Source organism: Copidosoma floridanum, unplaced genomic scaffold, assembly GCF_036245765.1.
Source record: "Copidosoma floridanum isolate Cflo_tuat_1 unplaced genomic scaffold, Cflo_Japanese_pri ptg000006l, whole genome shotgun sequence".
NCBI lineage: Eukaryota > Metazoa > Arthropoda > Insecta > Hymenoptera > Encyrtidae > Copidosoma > Copidosoma floridanum.
In genome coordinates, this window is record NW_028321883.1 from 24,655,716 (window position 1) to 24,670,668 (window position 14,953).

Here is a 14,953-nt window from a genome sequence, read left to right on the forward strand (position 1 = left end):
CAAAGTAAGGGTGCCTGTACATGGGCGTCTTAAGACTGTAAGCCAAACCTATGGCGGGTGATTCAATTCAAACTGACGTTAACTGAATATTGATATAATTTGTTTTAAACAAGATAATAGGCATCCTGTTCATAACAAAACTATGTTACGTGATTGCATTATGATATTGGAAAGATATTTAGCCACCAAAACTAAAAAAAATTTTGTTAACGCTGAGTCGTTCAAAAGAGAGGTTATGATGACAAAATTATTGTATTAACATGAATTGTAGAAACTTTTCAATTGATGCCTTAAAAAACGTTCTAACGTTATAATGTAATCAGGTTGCATAGTTTTATGATGAATAAAGTGTCTATTTCCTTGTTTAAAACAACTTATATCGGTATTCAGTTAATATCAGTTTGAATGAATCACCCGCCATAGGTGTGGCTTACAGTCTTAAGACATTAAGACGCCCATGTACAGGCACCCTTAGTGTTCTTGCTTACATTTATTTGAAATATTTTGGCAAAGCGAGATTTACAGGATCAAATAATGTAGAAGCTTGAAATAAACACCGTAGACACGCATGTTGCTACATGTGTGTTATACTAAACTAAAAAAAAAGATTGCACAATGATGACATGTACACCAAGACAGTGGTTATGGTAGGTGGCTAATGTGGAGTGTTCAATACGATTAAAATTCCCTTATAAAACATATTTTAATTAACATTCTTATTTACAGTACTCATTTAATATCATTCTGTTCACACTAATGTCACTCATCCTCTTCATTGTTGAATGACAAAACATGTCTCATTGGTGGTTTTGAAGATTTTTTCTTTTTAACTTCTTTAGGGTTGGAACATTCCGCAGAACCCAAATCTTCAGGATTTTTTTTTCTTTTAAAAATTATCTTTTGAGATAACTCTGCCTTGGCAACTTCAACTAAGCAAAATGTCAACATTAGTGCAATTTCAGTGCAAAACGAATATGATTTATCAATTTACCTTCTTTTTGTGCTTCTTGAATTTTAACATGTACATAAGCTTCTTGTTCTGTCAAATCTCCTTCATTCATGACAACAACAACAGGTCTCTCATCATCTCTGTCTTGAAAATCATCGTCATCAATTTCTGGTAGTTTTTCTTTCTGAATAAAAGACAAACATGATAAACTATATTAATACATAATATACATTGAGAGACAGAATTATTTTAACGCTCCATTATTTGTCAACCTTTGTATCAACGTTTGGTCCTTCCACATAACCAGCTTGCTGCTTCAGTCTGGTTAAAAATGGTGGCTCAGCTGGTTTTGTAAATTGAATATTGTGTTTTTTCTTGGAGTTCATTGTTTCTTCGAGTGTATCTTTTGTAATCCAGCAAGCATTAAAAATATTTTTCGTTGCTGACTTATGAAATATAAACACTGAATCCAACTGAGTATATATAAATATATATATATATATATATATATACAAGCAACTTTGGCGGTATGCAAGAGCAACCTAAACAAATAACTCGTCTGCTGCCTGCATGATGGCCCGAAATAAATAGTGAGTGCTGACATCTTGACGTCTTCATGGGAAGCTAAGTTAAGTTTCATGCTTACCGATTGATTAGTCGATACAACAGAAATCACTTGGATCCTGATAATACCAACAAAAGCTAATTGTTAATTTATAAAAGTAATTGCTGATGTGATTCCAATAAAATTCGAATAAAATAATCGGGGACGAAAAATATGAAATTTAATTTGTGGATCAAGCTACGGTGAGAGTAAGTAAGTCAAGTGTCAAGTTAGTAGACAGCGTAAGGGAATTTTAAATATTCATAAAAAAAAAAAAAAAAAAAAAAAAAAAAAAAAAAAAAAAAAAAAAAAAAAAAGTCAAGAAAAAAACCATGAATCAGAATCTTTACAAAGCAGTTTATTAAATATCCGCACAACGCATCCGTAAATACACAATACATGAAAAACCTTGGTTCTCTGGCATATAAATACAGTATGAGAAAGAGTAGATCCCCAACATATTACAATCTCGTGATTTCCAGGCTATTGGAAGACCGCTGTTTGGCGTCCGAGTGGCTGGACCTTCGGTGCCTGGAATGGGCATGTCCCTCGGAGCGAAACGAGTCGTTCTGGCGCTTGTGCTTCTCCAGCTGGACGGCGATGAATCGTGGATTCGGCCCGTCCAAGCACTCGCAGCTCAGCGTCGCGTCAAGCTCGCTCGGGTAAGGCGTTGCGATTAAAAGGCTCTCCGTCGACTTTGTTGGCTGAAAGTGCCGACTACTGCCCGAGTACACTTGTGTGCTTGAGGTTCTTCGTTGTGATGGTTGCTGCGACGAGCAGCTACTGGAAGTTGGGGTTTTTGCGCGGCCGTGGTGCGACGCTGTAAAAAGCCATACGATTTTTGCATCCAACTATTTTTTATTCAAGTACAATATGAGCAATTCAACAAGACAAAACTACAGTCATGAAAATTTCCTTTCAACGTGCTTGTTGGTCTAAGAAAAATCAAGTTTTGAAAAATGGCCATTTTTTTCCAGAAGAGCCCATATCCCCCATGTACACACCAAGAGTTGTTTTTTCTTCCATTTACGTACATTTTTGTTATTTTCCAAAATTCGAAAGCTAATAAATTAAAAGGTGTGTGTGTACTTTGAGGTAATATACAACGATGGACACACGAGATATATTATTACCAGCTTTGGATGGCCGCTCGGCACTGTGGGTCGCCTTGGCGGTGTCGAGGTAGCCGTATCCAAAGCCATAGCCGCCAAAGGCCTTGGTCGCCAAGTTGTCCCACGACTTGGGCTTGGCGTACTGTAAACAGGGTGGCGGCCTGTGCTGAACGTTCGGGTCCCAATAGAGGGTGTCCGTGCTGAGGCTCGTCGTGCACGAAACCGTGTCGGCAGCCGACATGTCACTGCTCGCTATCGAGTGCAAACTGTGACCCGAGGCACGCGAACAGTTGTGCTGGTGATCCCGGGACTGGGTCTGCTGCTGCGCGTCCCGCTGCTCTCGCTGCGTCTGCGTTTGATGCGTCGCTTGGGCATGTTGTTGTTGCTGTTGCTGCTGCTGTTGCTGCTGTAAATGGTGGTGCTGAACACCGGCATGGTCGAGCCGTTTCGTATAAGTAAGTATAACGATATTCATTTTTAGCAATGCTCGGTATATTGTGAAAATTACACGAAGAAGACGCAAAGAATGACGAAAGAAAATAACGATACAAGTACCTACAAGTAAATTGCAATGCCTCTTGACAGAAAGTTTGCCGATTTTCACAATTGTGACGTGACGCGGAAAAAAAAGCCATTAAAGCCATTCAAGACAAACAATAACGCATTGTTTGGCCAAAAACTACTACAACATCATAAACCCGAGACAACGATTTCGCGTAAATAAAAAGAAAAATTGAAGAAAAAGAAAAAAAGAAACTCCGTACCCATACTTGATGCTGGTGCGTTTGGGAGCCCTGCTCGTGGCGCGACCTGCGCTGTTTCTCCCTTCGTCGTCTGCTCGGCACGCAGTTTGGATCACAGCACGGGCTCGCTAGGTCGTAAGCGTCGAGGCTACCCCCGTCCCCGGTTCCCTGGGCCCGATCGCAATTGCGACCACTCCGCCGACCTGCGCTCGATATACACGCCACGCACAGATTCCGCGCACTCGGGTACAGACTGTGTTGATGATTGTCCGTGCTCTGTTGCTGCTGCTGCTGTCGTTTAAATAAAAAATACTTACGATTAATATTAAAAGAAAGAAGAAGAGGGAAAAAAAAAAAAAAAAAAAAAAAAAAAATTGTTCCAAATGATGAGTTAGCAATCGATCGCGTGTATACCTGCTGATTGAGTTTGCCGTTGCTGCCGTGGGACGAAGAAGCCTTGCTTTTGCCCTTGGAGGGTGTGTTGTTGCTAAGGAGGCCGTTAGACGAGGACGAGGCCTGGTGGTAGCTGTGCCGGGACGACGTGGTCGGGGTCGCCGTGGCGGACTCGTGCACCGAGACGTTGGAGAGAAAGTGGTGGTTGTCACTGCGAGAACGGGGGGGTCCAACGGCCACGAGGCACGCCGAGTTCCGCGGGATGAGGAAGGACCGACCGTCCGCGTACTGTGCACGAGAAAAATTGCTCCTTGAATGGTTTTACACACCCGCGGTTAGAGACCGGGCTCGCGAGCAAGGGGGATGGGGGTGGGTGGGTTGGGTGAAATAACGTATATGTACCAACCACGCTGTAGAGCAAAAGGTGCTCGGTCGAGGAGGCAGGCCTGCAGCAGCCCGAGGAGGCCGTAACCGAAGAGCCGAGGGTTGCGCTGGACGAGGGACCGGCGTCCGATTGTAGGGTGCTCGGGGTGCGCTTGCGGGCCGGCAACGAGTGGGTCTTCCAGCGGCCCATCAGGATCGAGCGCTCCCGCTCGCACAGGCGCTCGAGCTCGCTCAGTCGGCCCTGTAGCATGCGCTGTAGCTCGATGTAGCGCATGTGGAGCTCAACCTGCGACCGCGCAATGGTTTTCCGTACAATTACCAAAAAAACAAAAAAAAGTATATAGGTACACAATACCTTTCTGACGCAATCCTCAAACGAGACGACCATTCGCATGCGGGAGTCGCAGTTCTTGATGAAGTTGACGAGGGTCTTGTGATCCGCGCGGTCCATCTCCTGGCCGTTTATCGAGATGATGACGTCGCCCTCGCGCATTCCCGCCTTGAAGGCCGGCCCGTCGTACTCGACGTAGTCCACGTACGTCACCATCTCGATCTCCTGTTCCCTCTTGTAGTGAATGCCGTAGCTCTGGGTACAGTTGCGAGAATTAGGCATTTTTTTGTTGTTGTTTTTTTTTTTTACCTTTCTTTCGTACATTATTACCTGTAACGTGAAGCCGTACGTGCCATTCTTCTTTTCGACGATAATGGTGCGCCTTCGCCGATTTTCGTCGCTTCGCGTCGACCGGTCCGACTTTGTCCTCTCGAGAACAGCCTATAGTCGACAAACACCCACACGCACGCATGCACGTCATTATTATTATTATTATTATTATTATTATTATTACGTTGCTTTGAGATTTAGATTTTTACGTTGCATCAGTACTTTTTTATGCTTTTTACTGAAAATTGCTTGTATGCATTTTTTGTGGCGTGAATCATTGCAGCCTACACAGAGTGTCCAATTACCTACGTTGATTATTTATATATATATAGATTTGTGCAGCAAATATCTGTTTGTGATACTTAAACTTTGTTTTTTCTTGTTTAGACATTTTGCATCATTGGGCATCATTGGGAAAAAATTATAATAGATACAAAGGTACAAGAGGTAAGGGTGTATTTGAATAAAGCATAAGCGAAAGTGCACGTGCAGACCACGTGATGTAAGCGAATCGAATGATTGTATACAATAGCCTTTTTTTACTCGTGATGTATAAAAGTACAATTAATTTAGAAATCGTTACTCTCGTGATAATAAACTACGTGTTGCGTGATGACACCTCACAACGAAGCGACGCCTGAGGTATAATACCCAAAAAAAAAAAAAGCACACGTACAAACGTGGCGCTAATAAACAACGAACGAGTATACTGGTGCGAGGGATCTTTCGTGAAATGAAAATTGTTTAAACAAAGCTCACCCGTATCTTGGAGTAATGCCTGTCCGTATACATTTTTTTCGAATTAAAAAGCATGCAGAATCTGAAAGAGAAAAGAAAAGAAAAAACAAAGAAACTCTTGTCATCCAAATGGCATTTAATCGTCGCTAGTGTATACACCATAGCGCCTGGCACAATCGAACAATAAACCCAAAAAATATTTAGTTTTCGTCAAATCAATTTTGGCACCCCTGAAATTTCCATCGAGTACCTACGTTTTTTTTTCTCACCCGAGCAGGCCGCGATACTTATACACTGTTTATTGATCCCAATCATATGATTCGAAAGCTCGCCTGACAGCAGCGTACATGTATACAAAGCATTTTTATCCCGGCCCTCTGCCAGATAAACAACACTGACCATGCACACACGCGCACGCGCCTCCCTTCGTCCATTCAACCTGTACCCTTCTGTTGTATATTTTCTCCTCACCCACACCCCCTGAAGGAAAAAAAAAAAAAAAAAAAAAAAAAAAAAACCCAAGGAACTATAAGTAATTACACGCTCGACGAGGCTGCTCCATTCCTCGTCGTCGCTGAGCTCGATACCGGCGCTGTTCCTTGGATTACCGCTGCCAGAAGCGCCGGCTACACTAGCCGAGGTCGACTGCTGTTGGTGGCTACCACCCGGTACCGTCGCCTCCTCCGATTGCTGTACCTCCAGGTGGTGCTGCTGGGGCGAGCCGTTCATGGCGTCGTCGTCGAGAGCACGGCCTCCCGCTCGGCTACATCGCCACAACGAGACCCCCTTTTGAACCCCCCCTCCCCGCGCCCGCCAACGAGACGTGCGACAACAACAGCCGCAGAGAGAACACTGTATCCCCTGCCCACCCCCGCCCCGTGTTTAGGGGTGGAAGGCTGCCAAAGAGATGCACACGCAGGCGCTGGAATATCGGCGACGGCGCATCACGATTACTAGGGTATATATATATATATACGCGATGGTGAACGACCTCGCTTGCAGCTTGTACTGTTGTTGTTGTTGTTGTTGTTGTTCTCGGCCTTTCGCTTTCTTTACATGTATATATACACATGAGTACCTTATATAAATATTATGTATTCTCGTTCTGCATCAATTAAGGGACGAAAATTACAGTGGGTCAAAGGGGGTTGTTTTTATTACTCGATGCACGAAAAAATCGTATTTTTTCTATTTTTATTCCGCGCGACTCAATGTTCCACAAATATGTTGTTTTCGCTCATTTCTTGTTCTTTTTTTTCTTCTTGGGCTTGCCATCCGAGCCATCTTTGTCCATCGGCTCGTCGCACGCTGATGGGGCGTTTTGCCGCTCGAACTCGCTCATCGTGAGCTTTGGGAGTACCGGGGCCCTCGGCTTGGGCACGGGGACATCCCTGAAAAAAAACAAACAAAAAAAAAAAAAAAAAAAACCTAGAGAATCCAAAGGAACAACGAGACCTTTAAACCGAAAAATCCCGATCTACTGACCGAATGGTCAGTTGGACGCGTTGGGTGTTCTTGTCGTGGGCCGCCTGGACCCAAACGTTGGTCTGCGTGCGCGGCTTCCGGGAGAACCGGTCGGGCGCGCAGCAAGACTTGCACTCCTCCGCCAAATCGTCCTCCACGAGTCTCCTCTCCCACGTCTCGGCCCACTTTTCCTGGCGCTCCTCCTCCACCTGCCTCAGCCTCGACTGCTTGTCCTCCTGCTCGGCTTCCCCGTCATCCTCGGCGCTCGTGCCCTTCTTCTTCTTGCCCGGCATTCTTTTTTCACTGAAAATTTTCTTCCAACGTCACGTATACCTCGTAACGGTCCCAACGGAGGTTAGAGACGCCAAAAAACAAAACAAAAACAAAGGAAAAACTCGCTTGGACCGCGTCTTACTTTACAACGCTGCACGTGGGCATCTATTTGTGGGAGCACGAAAACGACTGTGCCCCCTTGGCTTCGCAGCCGCACTGCCTGGTCTTCGGGGTGTCCGGGCACTCCTTCGATTCTAGATGCACCCACGAAAGTTAGTGCCCCGCACCTCAAAAAACGAAAAAACGAAGAAACGAAAAAAAAAAAAAAAAAAAACCCTTACTTGTGTTCCCCGAGCTCTCGCCGCTTGGACAGCACGGCCTCGGCCCTGCCCGAGACTTTCTCTTTCTGGAGGAGCTGTTCCGACGCAGTGGCCCGCACCCCGAGGTCTTGGCCGGGCCCGGGTCGCAGCAGCTCTTGGCCGGCTTCTCCTCGGACTTGCTCTGCAGGGGCTTCTCGCACGAGCAGCCCTGCAGCCGGGGCATATCGGCCAACTTCGAGGGTATGCGCCGGCACTGGAACACCGGGCTGTTGGCCGAGCCCTTGAACAAGTACGGCTTCCGGTTGTGCGGGTTCTGGAATTGGGTGACGACTTTGCGGCCGAGGCGCGATAGCCGTAGAAAGAGCCCGACGTCGCCGACGCACTGGCCGGTCGGCGTGCTTATGCGGTACTTGTTCTTGAGGGTCCGGTAGGGCTTGCCGTCGTCATTGGGGTCAGCCTTGGGGCACTCCTGGAGCAGGCAGTTGAGCATGTCGCGCGCCTCGATCTGGCAGCAGCCGATGCTCATGACGTCCGGGAGGACGGTCGGGGGTAGCTTCTTGTACACGGACATGGTGATGGGGAACGAGCAGATGGGGCTGTCGAGGAGTCGGCGGGGCAGCGCGAACAGGCAGGACTTGCCCTTGCGGAACACTTGGGGCTCCTCGCCCATGCAGGTGCACTTTTCGTTGGCCATGTCTTGGCTCACGTAGATCGGCGCCAGGTTTAAGATCTGAAATTTTAGGTTTTTTTTTTTTTTTTTTTTTTTTTTTTTCTCGTTTCTCATCGGTACTCTTCGATTGCGGGGCAAACTCGACGCACTCTGAACTCGATGCAAGTGGTCACGGGTAGTATGTCGTCGTGGATCGCCTGCACCGACGGGATGTTCACCCGGTCGATTAGGAACTCCACCAGGAAGAGCTCTTGCGTGGCGTCGCCCATTTTTTACTCTATCTCTCTCTCTCTACGCTACTTAACGATTTTTTTTTTTTTTTCCTTTTTTTTTTGTATTTTGTAATTACTTTTACGTCAATCGATCATAACCACTTGAAATTTTGTTGTACGCCGAAACTGTGAATTTTTTCTTTCTTCAAAAAAACGAGACAACAGCTGCAGCAGACGTCTTTGTTTTGTTTTGTTTTTTTTTTTTTTTTCCTTCTATTTACTTTGGTTTCTGGCCGTCAAAGTCTCTAGGTTATACCTGAAAACATTTTCGCAAACGACGTCAAAATTCTAGTTTTCCCGACGCTAGGAGATAAAAAAAAAGGAAAGAAAAAAGTTCAGCATCCAAATTGTCCGGCAAAACAGTGAAAATGAGTAAATCGACATGTAAGGCGACGTCGACGGTGGACGCGAACATACCACCCCGAAACAGCTGTCAAGAAGAGTACCTCTTTCTGCTCGAGTTTTACGTGCGCGAGATCCAGAGCTCGCGACTGGCCAAGCTCAACGAGATGTTCTTCGTGCCCACGACCGTGGCCTTTTGCTTCCTCGACTTCAACATGGTCCTTGCGATTATTATTATTATTATTTTATTTTATTTTCATGCAAATCCACAAAATCCAATTTGGTGTGTGTACATCAGGACGACGGGCTGCAGCTGACGCCGGTGGACCCGTTGTTCGAGCCCCAGGCCGGCATAGCCGACGACGTCGAGAGCTTCCACAACGGCAGATCGGTACTGTTCGCCCTGTCCCGCGAGGGCCTGACCAACATGCACTCCGAGTTCAAGATCAACATGAGCGTCGTGAAAAAGATGCCCGACGACATAAAGCCGGACGTCCTGGTCGGCAAAGCCCAGATCGACATGACCCCGCACTTTGCCGCCCTGCGCAAGGAAACCATCGACATGGCGAAATACGGCGATTCGGCGATACCGGTAAACCACAACCACGGATCCAAGCGTATATTGTATGGTAAAGTGTATGCAACGTGCCGGACGCGCAGACCCCATCCAAGTGCCTGGACGACGAGAACGTGGCCCTGGTGTTTGGTGGTTGCCTCGTGGGTAGCCTGAGCGTCTTTGCCCGCGTCTCCGTCCACGGGCAGACGATCGTCACCGAGTTCGAGTCACCGAGCGACGACCCGTCCACCGCCTCGGCCTTCCTCTTCCGAGCCGACGACCGCGACTGCGAGGGCAAGCCCCTGGGGTACAAGTGCCGCGTCCTCGACCCCGAAAAGTGCGACCTGTCGAGCCTCCTCTCGGAGGACGGCTCCAAGGACGAGTGCGCCGTCTGCCAGCCACCCAAGCTCCCCTGCGCTCCCTGCCGCGTCGGCTCCGGCGCCAGAGTCAAGTCCGAGGGCTGCAGCGCCCCGAGCCAGCCGCGCCCGGCCCCCGAGTGCCAGCCGAAGACCGCCTGCCGGCCCATCCAGACGAGCAGGGGCCCCAGGGAGCCCTGTGGGAAAGCCGTCGTGCTCAAGGTGAGAGGTACTTTGGTTTGTCTATTCTGATGATGACGTGGGATTGGTTGGCGCAGGTGTCGGGGCTGATAGATTTCTGCGAGGATCCGACGGGTAAGAAGCAGCCGGCGCGGGTGACCGTGGCCGGGGAGGACGAGGCTGCGACGCCGGCGGACCTGAGCGACCCGGACCACGACGTGTTTGTCTTGAGGATCGGTAAAAAGGGATTGGTCGGGGCTGCCGAGAAGTCGGACATTCAGCTGGAGATGCGCACGCCAAAGGGACCGGACAAACGCCCTCCCGTGAGACTCGAGACGCGGGAGATGCAGACCGAGGAAGGCTCGGGGGGCAAAGGTGGCAAGGCCCCCAAGGGCAAGAAGAAGAAATAAAGTCCCCGTTTTTATCCCTAATAACACGTGCACCGTTTGAATCGTTCAAGAGTATGGCTTGGTGGATTTATACGCTGATTCGATGAAATTCAAATAAATCCTTTTCACGTGAAGTTCCCTATGTCGTTAGCATACGAGATGATAAATGTCAAAGACACAGATTGGGCAGAAGCTGTATATTATAAATTTAAAATGTATACGATCTGTTATCCATGACAATTCTTGAGAAATATAAATGAGGATTTTCAAACGATGGATCGTAGAATGGAGTTTGGGTGGATTTCATCGAAAGATAAATTTGCATCTTCAACATTCTGAGACTATTGTGGGTTTGGTATATGTATACGTAGAGTGTATATAATAGGACCTCTCGGAGAAGAGATAAGTGCCGAGTGTTGTTGGCTTAGGTGCCCATTGTATATTTTATCGTCAGTATGCACACGTGCGGCACCAAAAAACCTGTTTTTCCCTGCAACTGTGTCCATATGAAACACGTGCAGCATCGAACGAACAAAAGCAGGCACGTATAATAATTTTTTTTTTTTTCTCCATCGGTGAAATAATACATCTGCGCCGGTCTAATTGTAACCGATCGCCATTTCCGCGAGCGCATTTGTATGCGTTTAATTATATGTATGAATGAAGCCACTGTTACCCTTGAAGCGTCGTATTTTACCGGAAAAACTTCATCCGACAGACCTCGAATCTAGTTCATACTCCGCAAATAACTATTGTACACGAAACAGAAAGAGAATTTTTATTTGTTATGACGCAACTTTTTTTCTTTAACTTTTGAAAATACACATCTCGCGGGGCTATTAATACGATTCGGCTGCGAGCTGACGAAATTTTTCGTCTTTCCCACGCGTTGTCGAAAACACCGTCGAGGAATGCGTGTTGTGTATACTCTGAATTATTAATTATTAACCACTTGAACGTCAATTTGGGGTATCGGCCAACGGCAATTGAAGCGAATGAAGTCACTCGAGAAGTGTCTTTCTGAATAAATGATTCAACGAAATTGTTGCGACGCAGTTTTTTTTTTTCATGAATAGTATGGTACGCACAGCTGTAAAATTTAATGCGTGATTAAATTTTTTTTTTTTTTTTTTTTTTTTTTTTCGTTAGTTTATTGCTTATTTTTAAAGCACGAGCATAAAGCAACATCGGTTAACGTTAAAATGATTTGTTTTCGAAAGGAAGAAAAATATCCAATCACGAGTACGTTAGACTTTTTTTTTCTTATTTTACATTCGAATCACGTTTTTTTGGAATAATCAACGCAAACGAGTTTTCACTTCGAGCTTAACAGCTATGAGGATTGAAAAAAAAAGTTTTATACGTACGCCATCTTATTGGGAATGATCAATTCGATACAATTCAAACTAAGCACGACAAATGCATACCTATAAGTGTATAAAAAGCATTGAATATTTATCAGTAACTCAAATCGACAAAGTCATTTTATCTGAGGAAAAAATTTCACGTGTTCGATAAAAGTCTACGATAATTTAAAAACCAATTATCTTTCTGTATAAAATAATACGTTTAAGGAAAAATAACGTACTTGATCGTACTGCCGTCCTTGCCTTTTGTCTGAAACGATCTGTTATCGAAAAAACGATTGGCCGTTTCTTAATACTACCCGCATCGTATCGAATCCAATGTGTGAGTAATTAATATTAGTCGAATTGATACTGTAAGGAGCAAGTCAGTGTTTTTTTTTTTTTTTTTTTTTTTTTTTCAAATCGACAGAAAGAATATAGGTCATTAATAAAGATGAAGCTTTTATCCATCGTTGCCTTTTTTTATATATTACTCAAATCACACTTTCATTTTGAACATTGACGAAATATTCTTGGCAGTTTGTCGTAACAGAAAAGTGCTTCGATACTCTGATCAAAACGATTTTGCAGAGTCGATCGTTTGTTCGAGCTACAAAAATTTGCAATAAAAAAATGATTGCATAGTAAAACAATTTCGAACGAAAAAACGAGGCACCAATGGTATTACAACGGAAACGAACGAGAGGAGGAAAAACAAAATGCCATCCCAAAACAAAGTGTATTTTCAATCTTCGGATTACGTCTTATTTGTATGCGCACTTATCATCTGTAGTCGTGAAAACAGCACTTGACTTTTCGATCTGCAAAAATCGGCTCACTTATCGGCAATCCTCGGCGAAATCAGTCAAAACAATAAATACATAACGAAAGACTCAAAAGAGGCTCAATAATGACACGAGCTGAGAAAGACAACGATATACTTATTTTACCAATGGAAAGTAAAAGTTTTTTTTGAAAAAATTCGGTAAAACTCCAACAGCTGAATGACTCTTGATCTGACAATTTATCGTGTAAGATACTCAACTCGTGGTAGTGTATACAAGTAACACACATTATTTTTTTTTTTTTTTGTAATAAATCAGCCTCTTGAAAGCTGCGCCGAAAGGGTTTGTGCCTCCGTCTCGGCGTGCATTTTGTACTCTTGCATCATGCGACCGGTATCGAGTCTTAAATCAAAGAGACCCAAGAGCTCGAGCCAAAAAGTGCACCATGTACGTATATAAATATAGAGCTTATGAGCAACAGTGGCACCAATAGCAGACATTACAAACATTCCTGCAACACGTGTATTCTATACATACCGATCTGCGTATTAATGTCCTGCGCGTCTTTCAATATGTATAAAAAAAAAGGGGCCGATGACCCACGCGTGTATCCACACGTGCCCGGGCATACATATACATTACCGATCTCTTCGAGCTGTTGGCCGATTCTCTTCGTACATCGCCAGGGAAGGTCACGAACACTGTGTTACGTTTGCTGCGGACTAGGCGAAAATGGAGTTTGCTGCGCTGATTAGGCAGTTGTTTTTGCGTCAGCAATGTGGCTTCGTCTGCATTTTTTTTTTTTTTTTTTCTTTCTGTAATATAACGCAAACGTGCGAGATGTATGTCTTTCCAGGTAATCCATCCGATGCTCGAGCTTTCAAATGCCGACTGTGACGTCGGAGTGGTTTTAGCGCTCGAGCTTGTTGCGTCATGAATCTTTGAACCCAAGAATGTTCGTTTTACATGGTGCTTATCATCTAAATCGCAGTGAAAATTGTGATAACGAAATTTTAAAGAGAAAAATATTTTTTTCAGAATAGGGGCATCGGAAAAGTTACGATAAGTTTTTGCGAATCACTGAAAAAATGTGGAAAATAAAATTTGTCTTTAAATGATTAAAGCCTTTCGACTAAAGCACTGATGAAATCGCCCATACTTATAAATCGATCGATGGGTATCACCAAGTCGTAGATAAACTTTACGATCGGCACTCTTTGTTACATCAGGTTTATCATTTAAAGGTACGATAAATGTTATCCGTCGCATTAAAATTTACTAATCAGCGTTCGTTATGTAATCGTATAAACATCAAATATTGACTAAATACCGGTAAGACAAATAAAATCATTGTGTCTGGCGTTGCAGGCATACATATTTATAAACACATTGTTCCCCCTGTCAATGACAATAACAACAAGCTATTGTGTGTCTCTTTTTTTTCAATTTTTTTAACTTTAGTTTTTACGGTCAATCAAACGATCACTTTTAACGCTATCATCAAATTTTTTTCAACAACAGTTTGCCGTATAGTAAATGAATAAAAATGTGCAATAATTGTGAAAATAAGTATACTTGCCCCGTCTATACGTTCAATTGCGTCATCGGTGAACCTTCAATACATTTGGAGTAGCAAATAACGCGAGAGCACGAGTACAGGTATTAAATTATTATACCAAAGTTCCGTTCTGGCATCGATGCGAAAAACACACTCGGCAAGGTTGTCATACGCAACACACAAGCCGATGATTTTCGGGTAAAAAGTACTCTCGCGCATCTACCGATCTTATATCGAAGAGGAAAAACCTCGTATCAATCCGTGTACACGCTAATTTCTCTCTTTCCCCTTATACCTCGTTAACGTTCCTTCGGTATGCTAAGATACTCTTTTTTTTTTTTTCCTTTGCTTCGATGATACAAAATCGCTGCGTGTGTGCATGTTTGGCGCGATATCGCGTGTATTCCGAATAATTAAAATGTAATCGCAAACTCAGTCGGGAGAGACGGAATCGCAAGTGTCCCCGACAGAGTCGTCATATCGAAAGTAATGTAAGACGAACCGTGTAGTTACCGATATTCGTCTTGGACCGACTCAATTCGCCCGATCGCATTGGTATACGGAGAAGAAGCGCGAACTTGAATTTCGCACCCATAGTCATGATGCAACATCGGACGAACGTTTCAAGCTATACAGTAAAGGCAGACATGTGTGAATCCCTCGTGGGAGTACGTATACATATAAGTATAGAGAGAGAGAGAGCGAGGCCTCCACCAAAAAACTGACCGAACCGACGTAATCGGCGTATGCCGGTCGCCGGCGCCTCGGACTAAATAATTATAGTACACGCGACGAAACAACGTGCGGTGGTGAAAAATGGAGGAACGATGAGCCGAATATAGTATACCCAATGGTCGG

General features: G+C 44.7%; 4 protein-coding genes across 5 annotated transcripts; 1 reads left to right on the forward strand and 3 right to left on the reverse strand.

Moving 5' to 3' along the window:
* Window positions 1-647: 647 nt before the first annotated feature.
* On the reverse strand, window positions 648-1,412 carry LOC106640881 (uncharacterized protein KIAA1143 homolog). 2 transcript variants are annotated; one of them, XM_023390604.2, is made up of 3 exons: window positions 1,222-1,412; window positions 992-1,133; window positions 648-923 (listed from the first exon to the last, which is right to left on the reverse strand). In XM_023390604.2, the coding sequence occupies exons 1-3, from the start codon at window positions 1,333-1,335 to the stop codon at window positions 760-762; spliced, it is 420 nt and encodes a 139-aa protein (XP_023246372.2). In that variant the 5' UTR covers window positions 1,336-1,412; the 3' UTR covers window positions 648-759. The 2 variants fall into 2 exon arrangements, with proteins under 2 accessions (XP_023246372.2, XP_014210549.2); XM_014355063.2 differs by having other exon boundaries at window positions 648-929.
* A 524-nt stretch (window positions 1,413-1,936) lies between these two features.
* Window positions 1,937-6,313, reverse strand: LOC106640822 (short spindle 6). Its single transcript, XM_089598825.1, has 8 exons — window positions 6,125-6,313; window positions 4,847-4,957; window positions 4,541-4,771; window positions 4,208-4,471; window positions 3,823-4,089; window positions 3,430-3,699; window positions 2,672-3,086; window positions 1,937-2,373 (listed from the first exon to the last, which is right to left on the reverse strand). Exons 1-8 carry the CDS (start codon window positions 6,311-6,313, stop codon window positions 2,015-2,017), a joined length of 2,106 nt encoding a protein of 701 aa, XP_089454951.1. The 3' UTR covers window positions 1,937-2,014.
* Window positions 6,314-7,486: 1,173 nt separating this feature from the next.
* Window positions 7,487-8,580, reverse strand: LOC111643189 (uncharacterized). The gene is made up of 3 exons (XM_023390599.2): window positions 8,461-8,580; window positions 7,663-8,371; window positions 7,487-7,575 (listed from the first exon to the last, which is right to left on the reverse strand). The coding sequence occupies exons 1-3, from the start codon at window positions 8,578-8,580 to the stop codon at window positions 7,487-7,489; spliced, it is 918 nt and encodes a 305-aa protein (XP_023246367.2).
* A 371-nt stretch (window positions 8,581-8,951) lies between these two features.
* Window positions 8,952-10,427, forward strand: LOC106640823 (uncharacterized). Its single transcript, XM_089598826.1, has 4 exons — window positions 8,952-9,143; window positions 9,224-9,517; window positions 9,586-10,059; window positions 10,116-10,427. Exons 1-4 carry the CDS (start codon window positions 8,952-8,954, stop codon window positions 10,425-10,427), a joined length of 1,272 nt encoding a protein of 423 aa, XP_089454952.1.
* Window positions 10,428-14,953: the final 4,526 nt, after the last annotated feature.

Coding starts and splice junctions, on each gene's coding strand:
- LOC106640823 (XM_089598826.1), top strand. CDS start 8,952: ATGAGTAAATCGACATGTAAGGCGACGTCGACGGTGGACGCGAACATA. Junction 9,518..9,585: donor ACGGCGATTCGGCGATACCG/GTAAACCACAAC, acceptor CCGGACGCGCAG/ACCCCATCCAAGTGCCTGGA. Junction 10,060..10,115: donor GGAAAGCCGTCGTGCTCAAG/GTGAGAGGTACT, acceptor TGGTTGGCGCAG/GTGTCGGGGCTGATAGATTT.
- LOC106640881 (XM_014355063.2), bottom strand. CDS start 1,335: ATGAACTCCAAGAAAAAACACAATATTCAATTTACAAAACCAGCTGAG. Junction 1,134..1,221: donor GACCAAACGTTGATACAAAG/GTTGACAAATAA, acceptor TCTTTTATTCAG/AAAGAAAAACTACCAGAAAT. Junction 930..991: donor TCAAGAAGCACAAAAAGAAG/GTAAATTGATAA, acceptor CATTTTGCTTAG/TTGAAGTTGCCAAGGCAGAG.
- LOC111643189 (XM_023390599.2), bottom strand. CDS start 8,580: ATGGGCGACGCCACGCAAGAGCTCTTCCTGGTGGAGTTCCTAATCGAC. Junction 8,372..8,460: donor CCACTTGCATCGAGTTCAGA/GTGCGTCGAGTT, acceptor CTAAAATTTCAG/ATCTTAAACCTGGCGCCGAT. Junction 7,576..7,662: donor CGAGAGCTCGGGGAACACAA/GTAAGGGTTTTT, acceptor GGGTGCATCTAG/AATCGAAGGAGTGCCCGGAC.
- LOC106640822 (XM_089598825.1), bottom strand. CDS start 6,313: ATGAACGGCTCGCCCCAGCAGCACCACCTGGAGGTACAGCAATCGGAG. Junction 4,958..6,124: donor GGAGCAGCCTCGTCGAGCGT/GTAATTACTTAT, acceptor TGTCGACTATAG/GCTGTTCTCGAGAGGACAAA. Junction 4,472..4,540: donor TTGAGGATTGCGTCAGAAAG/GTATTGTGTACC, acceptor GCGCGGTCGCAG/GTTGAGCTCCACATGCGCTA.